Source organism: Camelus ferus, chromosome 8, assembly GCF_009834535.1.
Source record: "Camelus ferus isolate YT-003-E chromosome 8, BCGSAC_Cfer_1.0, whole genome shotgun sequence".
NCBI lineage: Eukaryota > Metazoa > Chordata > Mammalia > Artiodactyla > Camelidae > Camelus > Camelus ferus.
Window position 1 is genome coordinate 73,989,229 of NC_045703.1, and position 14,477 is coordinate 74,003,705.

General features: G+C 47.1%; 1 protein-coding gene across 1 annotated transcript in view; it reads right to left on the reverse strand.

Moving 5' to 3' along the window:
* The window catches only part of WDR27 (WD repeat domain 27), a 184,579-nt gene that overhangs the window by 169,152 nt on the left and 950 nt on the right, over positions 1-14,477 (reverse strand). Inside the window, 3 exon segments of the mRNA XM_032484890.1 lie at positions 4,476-4,617; positions 11,213-11,370; positions 12,198-12,349. Of these exon segments, the coding sequence (XP_032340781.1) occupies positions 4,476-4,617; positions 11,213-11,370; positions 12,198-12,349 (452 nt within the window).

The following is a 14,477-nucleotide window of genomic DNA, read 5'->3' on the forward strand; positions in this document are numbered from 1 at the left end:
TGGAAAGATGTGGAACCCAGGGACAGTCTGTAGGACCGTGTCCTCACGGACTGTGGGTCTTGGGGAGTGCACACGCCTGGGTCCCTCCTGCCCCTGCGTCCACTATGGCTCCAGGCCCGGCCGTGTGACCTGCTCTGGCCCGCGTCAAGCAGGCAGAGGGACAGAGCGCCCATCTGAGCCGTGGCCTCCGGGCCTGTCCGCTGCAGGGAGGGGTCTCCAGGCCGGCCTCAGCTTCAAGTGGGGCCACTCACCACCGCGCCCGCCAGGGCCTGGCCTGAGACTCCAGGCTGCTTGTTGGGACCAAGATTATATAGACAGGACACATGCACGTATCATCCTGATGTTTACCCTGGAGGGTGGCCACGTGGACTGCTCCATCAGCACCCAGCAAGTGCGGGCACTCCCCCCGACGCGTCTCCAGGCACCAGGAGGCAATCCTGGAGCCAGAAAGAGAAAGCTGGCCTTTGAGGAAAATCTGCATGTGGGGTACAGCGGGCAGGAGGCACTCAGATACCAGTCACCTAAATAAACCATGTCTGTCGAACACTAGGAGGCGCTAAGCACTACGAGAAGTCAAAGAAGTGGTTGGGCGCTGCTGGCGGTCAGAAAGGGCCCACAGCAAAGGGGCCCCGTGAGCAGAGGCTGCACATGACGCTGAGACCGGCAGTAGGTGCTCGGGCCCCAGGCTTGCAGTGGGACCGGCAGCCTGTAGGCTCCAGGTCTGCAGGAGGCAGGAAGGCAATGGAGTTTGGAGCAGAGACTCCCTAATCAGGCCCTGATTTTTAAGGGACTTGGCTGCGGGGGCTGAGGGCAGGCTGCAGCAGGCAGTCAGGTGAGCACGACAGTCCGGGGGGACAGCCTGGTGGCTCAAAACTGCGTGGCTGCAGGGAGGGGAGAAGTGTTCACACTGACACGTGTGTGTGTGTGTGCGCTATGAGTACGCATGCACATACACACGGGTACATGAGTGTCACTGCAGTGCACGTGTATACGGACTGCGCGCGCACGTGTGCACTATCACGTGTGTGCTGCGTGTGCACCACGCGTGCGTGTGCTACATGTGAATGTTGTCTTTGTGCACCTCACACGCACTGTGTGTGCACGTGATACATGCGTGTGGGCGTCAGTGCTGACACACCGATGCTGGAGTCATCATACTACAAACTAAACAAAAGTGAGGAATAAACTGTCACACATCCTGTTGCCCAAAGACTTCCCAACTGAGTGACTACAATCTCAGTGCAACTGCACAGAAGTCAGATTCCTTAACGTGGTCCACACCTTTCTCTTTTTCAACTTTTTATATTGAGGTATAGTTGATGGACACTATTACATAAGTGTCAGGTGGACGACATAGTGATTCATGACTTTTAAAAGTTATACTCCATTTACAGTTATCATAAAATACTGGTTAATCCCCCATGTTGTGCGTACGTGCTTGCTGCATCCCTGTTTCATACATACTAGTTTGTATCTGTTAATCCCTTAACCCACCTCCTTCTCCCCACTGGTAACCATGAGTTTGTTCTCTATGCGTGAGTCTGTTTCTTTTTTGTTGTATTCACTACTTTGTTTTATTTTTAGATTCCACATACAAACACTATCACACAGTATTTGTCCTTCTCTGTCTGACTTATTTCCCCGCGCACATCCCCCAAGCCCATCCATATTGTTACAGATGGCAACATTTCATTCTTCTTTATGGCTGAGTAGTATTGCACTGCACGTATGTACCACATCTTCTTTATCCAGTCATCTGCTGATGGACATTTGGGTCACTTCCGTATCTTGGCACTTATAAACAGTGCTGCTGTGAACATTAGGGTGCATGCACCTTTTTGAATTAGTGGTTTCTTTGGGGGGGGGCGGGGATATATACCCAGGAGCGGGATAGCTGGATCACATGGGAGCTCTAGTTTTAGTTTTTCGAGGAACCTCCGTACTGTTCTCCACAGCGGCTGCACCAATTGACATCCCCACCAGCAGTGCAAGAGGGCTCCCTTTTCTCCACATCCTCGCCAACATTTGTCACTTTTGTTCTATTTGATGACAGCCGTTCTCACAGGGCGAGGTGCTCTCACTGTGGTTTTAATTAGCCTTTCCCTGATGACTAACAATGTTGAACATCTTTTCAGGTTCCTGTTGACCATCTGCATGTCTTTTTTGGAAAAATGTCTATTCAGTTCTTCTGCCCATTTTTTAATTGGGTTATTTGGTTTTTTGATGTGGAGTTGTATGAGCTGTTCACATACTTTGGATATTAACCCTTTGTTGCTCATATCATTTGCAAATATCTTCTCCCATTCAGTAGGTTGTCTTTTTGTCTTGTTGATGGTTCCCTTTGCTTTGGAAGAGACTTTAAGTTTAATTAGGCCTCATTTGTTTATGATGTTTTGTTGTTTTGTTTTGTTTTGCCTGAAGATGTAAATTCCCCCAAATGCTGCTATGATTGTGTTAAAGAACGTTCTGTGCTTTACTGTAAGAGTTTCATGGTCTCTGGTCTTACATTTAGGTATTTAATCCATTTTGAGTTTATTTTTGTACACAGTGTTAGGGAATGTTCTAATTTCATTCTTTTATATGTAGCTGTCCAGTTTTCCCAGCACCACTTATTAAAGAGACTGTCTTTTCTCCATCGTGTATTCTTGCCTTCTTTGTTGTAGATTAAGTGATCGTAAGTACATAGGTTTATTTCTGGATTTTCTATCCTGTTCCATTGATCTATGCATCTGTCTTTGTGCCAGTACCATATTGTTTTGTTTCTGTAGCTTTGTAGTATAGCCTGAAGTCAGGGAGGGTGATTGCCCCAGCTCCATTCTTCTTTCTCAAGGTTGTTTCGGCTTTTTGGAGTCTTCCGTGTTTCCACACAAATTTTACCATTATTTGTTCCAGCTCTCTGACCCACCTGACTTCTGACTTCATCTGATGAAATCCCCCTGACACCACTGACCTCCCCTGACATGCATTCCTTCTCCTCAAACAGCAGCCCCTCCCCAGCCTCCCTGGCCTCTGCAGCGTCCGCAGCCCTGAGCACGTCCTGCCCGCGTCCCTGCCTGCCTGGTGCTTCTTTACTCCACCATGCTTCCCACAAGTGCCAACTTGTTCATGTGTTTCTGGTCTGTCTCCCACTCCAAGCTGTAAGTTCACCACTATCTTTGTAAGGAGAGAATATTTCAACTCACCTACCTCTTTTCAGAGTTCCACAAAAATCACAGATTTCAAAATAAAACAATCTTAGGATTAAAACCAATTAGCTGATGACATCACCTCCACACAGAACAGGTTACTGGATATGCAAGGATGTGCAGTGGATCTGCAGTGGACATGCAGTGGATGTGCAGTAAATCTGCAGAAGATGTGCAGTAGATCTGCAGTGGGTGTGCAGCAGATGTGCAGTAGATCTGCAGTGGGTGTGCAGTAGATGTGCAGTGGATGTGCAGATCTACAGTGCAGTGCAGTAGATGTACAGTGGATTACAGTGGATCTACTGGATGTGCAGTGGAACTGCAGTGGATGTGCAATGGTTCTTCAGTGGATGTGCAGTGGATCTGTAGTGAATGTGCAGTGGATCCACAGTGGATGTGCAGTAGATCTGAAGTGGAAAGCTGTGGATCTGAAGTAGATGTGCAGTGGGTTACAGTGGATCTGCCTTGGATCTTCAGTAGATCTGCAAGATGTACAGTAGTTCTGCAGTGAATCTGCAGTGTGTGTGCAGTAGATCTGCAGTGGATGTGCAGTGGATGTGCAGTGATGTGCAGTAGATCAGTGGGTGTGCTGTGGATCTGCAGTGGATCTACAGTGGATGAGCAATGGATGTGCAGTGGATCTGCAATGGATCTGCAGTGGATGTGCAGTAGATCTGCAGTGTATATGCTGTGGATGTGCTGTGGATCTACAGTAGATGTGCAGTGGATTGCAGTGGATGTGCAGTGTATTGCAGTAGATCTGCAGTAGATGTGCAGTGGATCTGCAGTGGATGTGCAGTGAGTGTGCATTATATCTGCAGTGGAGCTGCAGTGGATGTGCAATGATGTGCAGTAGATCTGCAGTGGATGTGCTGTGGATCTGCAGTGGATCTACAGTGGATGTGCAGTAGATGTGCAGTGGATCTGCAATGAATCTGCAGTGGATGTGCTGTGGATCTGCAGTAGATCTGCTGTGGATCTGCAGTGGATGTGCAGTGTATCCGCAGTGGATGTACAGTAGATCTGCAGTGGATGTGCTGTGGCTCTGCAGTAGATCTGCAGTGGGTGTGCAGTGGTTCTGCAGTGAATCTGTGGTGTATGTGCAGTGGATCTTCAGTGGATCTGCTGTGGATGTGCAGGATGTTTCTCACACAGAGCATCCAGCTTAGACACCTGGTTTCAAGATTTAAGGAGTCAAAAATGATCCCCAATCTCCTTACGTTAACAACTATATTTAAGAGTGAGTCATTCCCTTTGTACATTTCTCAGTGTCTTTTAAACTTCCATTACTTTCAAGTACTTTCTCTCTGCATTCATCCAGGTTCCACAGGATAACATAATCTTGTGATGCAGAACAGACGAGACGTGGATTTGCCATATTCCCAGATGCCACGGCAGTAATTGGCTGATGGTGTCCTTTTAGGATCAGAAGCTGAAGAAATTAACAAAAACCAAAAGTATCACAGTTTAGAGATAACATTTAAAGAAAGAAAGAACATAACAACATAGCCTCAGTCCTAGGAAGTCAAAGGGATTGAGTTTTTCAAACACATTTATTTCATATACTCATTTCTACTTCACCTGGTGAAACTCCTGTTCACATTCCACTCAACCACTCCCACAGGTGACCCATCTCACCGCTGACTCAGCACCACGCACAGCACATGCTAGTAATGGTGCAGACGCCCTCTTCCCGTCCTCCACTGTTACTAATTAGACAAATGCATATCACATCCCCACAACATGCCAGAAGAGGTAACCGCTGTGCCAAGCACTGCAGGATGAGGAAAATGACAAGGGTCTGACAGGAGGAGGTCCCTGGCAAGGCAGAATATGTCTAAGAAGCTGCTGGTAACAAGGTGAAGCCAGGGGAGGTTGGGCCAGGGCACAGACGCCTACGTTACAACAGCTACACAAGAGCCTGGACAGAGCACAAGGAAATCAGATGCCAGCAAAGGATGTGCAAACAGAGGAGTGCAGTAACCAGACGTGCTTTTCCAGAGCATAAACTTCTGCAAGTTTAGAAGAGATCAGAATGGGGGGTGTGGTCAAAAGCAGAATACAGCAAAGGAGACACAGTGAAGGCAGAAGGAAGGACAGAAGCCAAGGTCACCAGCACTGAAGGCTGAGATCTGGGGTGAACTCAGCACACGGACGAGAGGAAACACCGAGGGTGGGACAGGGTCCAGATGGGCCAGGCTGTTGTCCGATGGGCTGAGGGTCTCAGGCCGCCCCTCGGTGGACAGCTCCACATCCAGCCCTGGCTCAGATGCACCAGCCCCCTGATGAGAGTGACCAGAGAAGCTGGACGACTGTTTAAAACATCAGCGAGCAGAGAAGGAGATGAAGAACTAAGATCAGGGGAGAAGAAAACGGAGAGAAAGGGGCCTGGCTCCGGGGCCTCATCTCTTGCAAAGACTCCACCAGAGGCAGCTCCAGACAAGTCCAGTAAAGCATTCGAGAAGCTGAGACATTTATGAGGCTGGGGCACAAAATGGTTGATTAAGTGCATCCTTCTCAAGGCATAAACAGAAGTATCTTATTGGGAGAAAAGCAGAGAATTCTGTCGCATTACAAAGTACTTCTGAGACGAGACTCCACAGCCTTCAGGTTGAGATTCCGTACGCTTTTCTCCTTTAAAACCCTATAAGTGGATTTTAATAACTTTCTGCTTTAAGAAAAAGATACAGCCGCCTAAGGTGGGAGGGAGGGACATGTCACCAAACAGCTAAGGCTTAGAGTAGGAGCCCAAAAGACCAGACCCAGGGTGGGAAAGTGAACTGGAAACAGAAGAGACTCCTGCACCAGACCACCTGAACGTCCTCTCAGCCCTGACTGGGCAGGGGTCACCTGGGATCGCTGGTGCCCACAGCCCACCAGCCATCAGAAGCAAACATAAATTCTCTCTGGAAGAAGCTAAGATCATACAGAGCCTCAAACTCGCTGTCCATTTTTTTCATATATAATGTCTGATAATCAGTCAAAAATAATCAGATATTCAAGGAGACAAGACCATTCCATCAAAAACCAAGAAAAATAAAAAGTGATGGAAAACACCCACATGCCACTCAGATGGCCTTGAAACCAAGCCAGAACTGAATCAGATGTCAAAACCACTAGACAAGGACATTTAAACAGTCATTACAACTTCATTCCATATGTTCAAAAAGTTAAATAGAGGCACAGAATATATATATATATATATATTTTTTAAGACACAATTCTAACTTCAAGAGATGAAAACTAAAATAAAAGATGAGAAACACACTGAGTAGGATTAAAAATAAACCAGACATTACAGGAAAAGCAATAGATGACCTGCCTAGGCTTGTGTCTAGCAGAGAACATGAGTCAATCCTGAAGATCCTTGAAACAGAAAGCACCAGGCCGTGGCGGGCCCTGACAATTCTACTAGGCATTTAAGGAGGAAATAATACCAGTTCTCCAAAACCTCCTCCAGAGAATAGAAGAAACAGGAGGAAACATGTTTTTTCAGAAAAAAAAGAGGGAATCCTTCCTTATTCGTGTTTTGAGACCAGCATTACCCAAATACCAAAACCAGACAAAGACATTATAACATTACGGACCAATATCTCTCATGAACATAGATGCCAAAATTCTCAACAAAATATTTAAAATACATCAAATCAAGCCAATGTATAAAAAGAATTACACACTATGACCAAGTGGGATTTATTCCAGGCATGCAAGACTGGTTCAACATTCAAAACACCAACTAACCCACCATATCAATAGGCTAAAGAAAAAAAATCACATGAAAATATCAACACATGGAGAAAAAGCATTTTAAAAATCCAACAGAAATTCATGATAAAAACTCTCCATATACTAGTCTCTCAGCTTAATAAAGAATATCTACAAAATATCAAAAACTAGTATTTAACTAATTAATTAATGTTTAGCTAGTATTTAATTATGAGAAACCAGAAGTTTCCCACTAAGATTGGAAAGATAATGATATCCCCTTTCACCACTCCTTTTAACTTGTACTGAAAGTTTTAGCTAATGCAGTAACACAAGAAAAGAAAATAAAGGTATAGTGTCTGAGAAGGAAGAAGTAAAATTGTGTTTGTTCACAGATGTTCACGTGATTGTCTATGTAGAAAACCCAGACGAATCAACAAAAAAACCCTGCAACTAAGCGATTATAGCAAAGTTGCAGAATACAAAGTTAAGGTATACAGTTCTGTTGCTTTCCTATACACTAGCAATAAACAAGTGGAATTTGAAATTTAAAACACAATAGCATATACATTAGCAAAATGTATTGTAATATGAAATACTTAGGTAAAAATTGAACAAAATATGTGTAAGATCACTATGAGGAAAACTACAACTCTGTTGAAAGAAACCAAAGAACTAAATGAATGGGGAGATATGTCATGTTCATGGATATGAAGACTCAATATTGTCAAGATGTCAGTTCTTCCCAACTTGATCCACAGATTCAACACAATCCCAATGAAAATCAAAAAACTGGTTCTCAAGTTTACATGGAGAGGCAACGAACTCAGAACAGCCACACAATATTGTAAAGTAACAAAGTTGGACAACTGACATACTTGACTTTCAGGCTTCCTCTAAGGCTACACTAACCAAGACTATGTGATGTTGGCAAAAGTACAAACTGATCAGTGGAAGAGAACAGAGGGCCAGAAACAGTCAACTGACATTTGACAAAGAAGCAAAGGCAACATGGTGGAAAAACCATGCCCTTCTAAATGGTAACAGAGGAGAAAATCTAGACGACTTGGCAAGGACTTTTTAGATAAGACACCAAAGACGTGATCCATGAACGGAAGAACTGATAAGCTGGGGGCTACTAAAATTAAACATTTCTGCCCATGAAAGATACTGTCAAGAGAATAAAAAGACAAACCACAGATTGGGAGAAAGTATTTGTAAAAGACACATTTGACAAAGTACCATTATCCAAAATATACAGAGAACTCTTAAGACACGACAAGAAAATAAGCAACCCAAGCAAAAAATGGGCCAGAGATCCTTGACCGACAGCTCACCGAAGATGTGCAGAAGGCGAGTTAGCATGTGAAAAGCACGTTAGTACGGAAATGCAAATTAAAGCAGCAATAAGATGCCACCACACACTTATCAGAATGGCAGAAGTCTGGAACACTGGCGCCACCAAACACGGGAGGGTGTGGAGCAAGAGGAACTCTCACACTTTGCCAGTGGGAAGGCAAAGTGGGTGGCCAGCTTAGAAGACAGTAGCAGTTTCCTATAACCCTGAACATACTCTTACTATGCAATTCAGCAGTCCTGCTCCCTGGTATTTACCCAAAGATTTGACAACTCACATTCACATAAAAACCTGTGCTTGCATGTTTATGGCAGCTTTATTCATACTTGCTAAAACTTGAAAGCAACTAAGATGTCCTTCAGTAGGTGAATGAATAAACAAACTGTGGTCCATCCAGACCACAGAACATTATTCAGCTCTAAAAAGAAATGGGTTATCAAGCCATGAAAAGACATGGAGAAACCTTAAATCCATACTACTAAAGAAAGAAGCCAATCTGAAAAGGTTACACACTGTATGATTCCAACATATGACATTCTGGAAAAGGCAAAACTATGGAGACAGTCAAAGACCAGTGGTTGCCAGGTTGGGGGTGGGGAGGGATGGACAGGCAGAGCAGAGAGGACACTAGGGAGAGCAAACGTTCAGCGTGACACTATGCGGGGGGGCGGGGGACATCGCGGTTTGCCTCTGTTCAAACCCACAGAACATACACCACCAACGGTAAGCCCTAGGTAAACTATGGACTCTGGGTGAAAACAACGTCGGTGCAGGTTTGTTAGGTGTAACAAACGCTATCAGGGATGCTGGGCATGGCGGAGGGGATGCATGTTGGGGGAAGCACACGGGACAGTCTCTACTTTCTCCCTAATTTCGCTGTGAACCTAAAGCTGCTCTTAAAAAACAGTACAGTCTTAAAATACAAAAAGTGAGTAAAAAGGAAAAGTGCAGCCAAAACCCCAGAGTGAGAACTATTACGAGGCATAAAGAACGTCCCTCCGCAATGTTAGGGGACCCAATTCATCAAGAAGACACAAAGACACTAAACGTTTACATGCTTAACAACAAAGCTTCAAAGCGCACGAAGCAAAACTGAGAGACGAGGCACACTCACATTTAGAGTCAGATCTCGACACGCCTTTCTCAGCAGCTGACAGAACAAGTGGTCAAAGACGCAACACTGGAAGAGCACTGTCAACCAACCGACCTGACTGCCGCTTACAGAACAAAGGACGTGCAAATATTCACAGCAGCTCTGTTTGTAACAGTCGAAAGTGAAAATAATCTAAATGTCCACCAGCAGGAGAATGGATAAACAAATCATGGTAAATCCATACAATGGAACACTACTCGATAATTTTAAAAAACCAACTGTTGATACATGCAACAATGTAGATAAATCTCAAAATAATTATTCTGAATGAAATAAGTCAGAGAAAAAGGGTAAAACCTGTCTGATTCCATTTACATAAAACTCTAGAAAATGCAAGCTAATATGAAACTTTTACTTAGAATACATAAAGAACTTCAAATTAACAGGAAAAAGATAATTCAACAGAAAAATGGCCAGAGACTGAGCACATATAACACAAAAGAGACCTCCAAATGTCCCATAAATGTGCACAAAGGTGTGACACCTCATTAGTCACCAGGGAATTGAAAATTCTAATTAAGTGGCACTACACCCACCAGAGGGGTGACGTTAAAAGGACCAAGTACAGGTGAGGACACAGATCAACAGGGTCCTCACACAGCATCTGAGGAAGTGCAGATCCGTACAACAGCTTTGGAAGTCCCGGCATTACCTTTTGAACTAAGCACATGCGTTCCGTTCCCTAGGACTCAGCAATTGTACACACTGTGAATCAAGAGACATATAAGAGAACGTGGTGATCAAAACAGAAACAAACCAAATCTCCAATAATATCTAAGAATGGATGAAGTGTGGCCCAGTCGTGCGGTGGAATACTATGCAGTTGTGAAAAGGGACCATGGGGGTGCATCCCATGAACATAATGGGGAATCAAAGAAGCCAGCAAAAAAGCAGGTGTACCATGTGCTGCCATCTAGACAACGTTCAAACAGGGGCAAACTGGCCGTCGGTGCTAGAGGTGAGGGCGGCGTCGCCTCGGGGGAGAAGGGAGCAGGCCGACAGGAGGTACACCTGAGTGCACTTAACATCTGGGACGCGTCTTCCGAAGTCTTTATACTCAATGAAAAGTGGGAGAGATGAAGCCGAGACCTGAATGTGGGCTCAACTCATCAAGTTGTGTTGAAACACATAAACACCTCTCTCAGCTCAGTGGGAAAAAGTCAAAATAGAGATTTCCCTTTAGCGATGACGCAGTGAGTGCCACTATAACCAAAAGTTAAAGAAATTTTCAAGACAAATACAGTTTGGGCTTGTATCCTGTACTTACCAGTTTCAAACTCCTGAGCCCAAAATGAAGATAAAAATTGTCCCAACACCAAAAAGGCTGATAGAAATTATTTTTCTATTTCTTACAATAAAACCTGTTTTTAAGGTTATTCAGATAATTGTATTAGCATGAAATAGGCTTCAGAAAGAAAACTGATGTCTTTCAAACTGTATCAGTTTGATGTTAAAGATTCTGCAATAAACACAATAAACTTCTTTAAATGTAATCAAAATAAACAAAAATTCAACTTGTCTTGACTGTATTAAGATAAACCTTTTCTTCTCATATTCTTCCTCGAGAAGAAATTTTAAATAATTTAAAATTCTTTAAATTTTATTTTTAAATAAAGTGACTCCAGAGAGTTTTTTTTTTTTAATTTTCTAAAACTCAAAACTGAGTATGTTCTTGTTTCATTAGTATTTTTCTCCCATAGTTGGCAGCTGAATCCACAAGGGGCAACACCACCCAAACCGCATCAGAGAAGCAGAGCAGTGCCAGCGAGACTCTGAGGCCCAACAGAAAAACCCACGGAGCTTTGTAAATACCTGGTGGGACGGGCCCTCCGTGCTCCAGATGCAAAGTGCATTTCCACCCAAAGGGAAAGCACGGTGCCGCCTGCAGCAAGCAAGCTGGACGTGGGACGCGGACGCCCTGGAGTCCACCAGGGATTCCTCCACCACGATACCGCCCAGCGGCCATCGTTACCGGAGATCTCTCCTGGTTCCTCCACCTTCAACCGGAAAACGCAAAGTCCCTACACAGCGACTGTGGGTAACAGTTATTTACTCGTGACCACCAGTACGGTCACACCCACTACTCACCCCCTCCCCACTCCCCAGAAAAAGCAGCAGAAATCACTGAAAACCCTGGGGGCTCCCCACCAAGACTGCTTGCTGCTCCCACGGACTCAGGCTCAGCAGTCTTGTTCCAGCCCCACTGCTCAGACGTGGGCGCCTGCTTCTCCGGCTGAGAACAGGGACACCCCTGGCAGAGGCCTTGCGGGGACCAGACAACAGTCCGGGAGCGCTGGCACTGAGGGGCATGTTCAGCGAGATGTGACCAAAACTGATGACGATTATCAATAATTAACATCAAGGTTATGTTTTAAACTGACAGAAAATTTGTCGGTGCTGAACTACAAAGTGGTCCCTACCCACCGCACATCCGGAATGCACTCAGCTCTTCCACAACATCCTGTGCCACTAGAGCGATTTATCTCACACTATATAATCACTGCCTCGCTGCCTAGGTCTAACAAGGCATAAAGAAATGCTGACGAAAATGCAGTAAGTTTCAGACTTTGCCCCACCTCACGGGGAACACCTCCACAGTCATTTCCATGGAGCAGTGGCCCCGCCGTCACCTTCCATCCTGTCTGCCTCCCCCTCATCACAGGCGCAGAACACCTGTGGGCTCAGCGACAGGCCCGGCTGCCAGTCTGTCCAGTCACCAGCTGGAGACAGCCCGACAGCATTGAGTCGGCAGCCAGCGGCCCAGCCACGCTGCACCGGCCCGACCAAGTTGGCTCACCCAGAGGTTCAGGGTGAGCCCGTCTCCCCAGGTCGGGGTCTGAGCCAGGAGGAGGGTCACGGGAGTGCGTGCCCACCAGCTGAGGCCCGTGGCTTTCTGTGTCACATGGATGCTGGGAGCAGCGGGCAAGCCCGCCGGGCTCCCTCTGGAAGCTGAGCGGGCCCAACGCGGGGAGAATCGCAGCCTGACACAGTCTGTCCCTGCCGGCCTGGCCTTCCAGCCACTGGACCTGGCAGGGCGACGGCAGAGGCTCCGGAGACGGAGGAGGCACTCAGTGGAAGGAGCCCGGTCGCCTGGCCCGGAGCACTGGGCTCCCCTGTGTAGCAGAAAGCGGACCCTTCCTCAGGCACTGGCACGTGAGATGGTGTAACAGCCACCCTGACCTCGCAAAGCCTGGTCCCTGTGGGCGCCGCGCTGACCCTGCAGGATGTAACTTAGCACCTAAGTAGGAGCAGCAGGCCCGGTGTGGAGACAAACCCAGGAGGCTGACAGCTCAAGACCTGCGGTGCGCAGACACAAAACTTCTGGTTAAACTCTATTGTGTAATGACCCGGGAGACAGATCCCGCTTGCTGACCCTGCAGCCCCCAAGGAAATGGGGGGAAAGAATCAGTGTTTGTGCCAACATGTAAGTTGGCTTAAGCAAGCAGGAATGAGTGGGAACAGAGTGTCCAGAAGCCTGGAGACTTCAGGGGTGCAAACTGGGGCCCCTCAAAGCACTAGGGAGAGACTCAGCCTCCCCGGGAATCAGATCAAGGATGGTCGCCCTCCGACTCAAGCCTTCGGCTCCTTTAATTTCAGGCATCAGCCATTCATTGTCAAGAGAAACAAGGGAGGGCTGTGCACACAACAGAAAAGGTCGGGCTCCTCCAGCACACGGGTGGTGGCAGAGCTGATGGGGTAACGCGGACCGGTCCTGCTGTGCTCCTGAGACCACCCGGAGGCCACAGGACCCTGGGCAAGTGCATGAGACGGTACCGCTGGGGCCCCGTCTTCACAGCTGCAGGAGGGGGGCCGTGGCAGCCCCAGTCTCACAGCCTCTTCAGATGAGAACGTGAGGCAGAGGTCCGAGAGGAGGACCAGGACCCCCCACAGCACAGCAGGTCAAGGTCGAAGTGGGAAATTCCACCCCCTGCCCCGCTTCAGCCCTGCTACAGAACAGTCCCCCTCAGGAAGGGGAGCAGATAGCCTGTTTTTTTAGTTCACAGGTCACTGGATCATGGGGAACCACCTCCGGCCTGGGGAGAGAGCTGGGCCATGCTGGGAGGTGCCCTGTGTGGTGCTGGACGCCGTGACCAGCCAGTGCCCTAGGGAGGTGGGTTCCCCTGTGGGCTCAAGACTGCAGCAAACACCTGGTCACCAGGAAGGAAGCCACACCAGGGCTGCCCCTTGTCCACCAGGCCACCCCTGTCCTCCCGGAAGCCACACGGGTGGGCTTCCTTTCCAGACAGATGCCGCCAGACACCAAGTTCTGAACGGGGCAGTAGTTTGGGGGAATGTGGGCACAAGTGAAGGAGGCCACCTACCAGCCCAGCCCATAAAACTCTACTGCCCAACTCTCTTCTCTCCCCCAACTACTGGCTAAGTGCAGAGGTTTTGGGGGGGGGGGGGTCCACTGAACAGGGAACCAAAGGATGGACGGGGTCTCTGATTGCAGCCAGCTCCAACAAGACCCAGCGGGCAGGACACATGCTAATCCGTCAGGGTCCTTCACTACAGCACTAGCCTACCCTCCCGGGCAGAAATCGTTTAACTTTTTTCATCTACAACAACAGCACAAAGCAAAATACTCAAATAATGCAGAAACAACACAGCTGGCCTTTACCCCTTGACCCCCTCTCCTTGCTGTGCCTTCCCCAGGGAAAGTCAGTGCAAGAGTCTCCTGTGCGCATCGCAGGAACAAGTCTGAAAGGACGCACTACAGGTATCCTTCAATGAGATTCTCGTGTGTCTCAGACGACATAAGCACTTTATGGCGACGTGAAGACAAGGGGCTGTGAGGGATCACCGTGTCAAAGTTAAGTCAGTAAACACAAAGCAGACGGCAATCCCAGATAACCAGGGGCTGTGCATTCAAGCCCCCGTCACTGATACAGCAATGCATGTCAAATGCACAAAATTAGAAGATCCACACGAGGAAAAAAACCTAACTATTCTCTCCTTCTCCAGAGGCACCACTGTTAAAACCACGTGCATCTCCTTCTGGTACTATTCTTTGTGTATGTGTGTAGTTTGAGAAAGAAAACTAGGCTCTTCCGATTAAAAAAGATCAGTCTTTCTC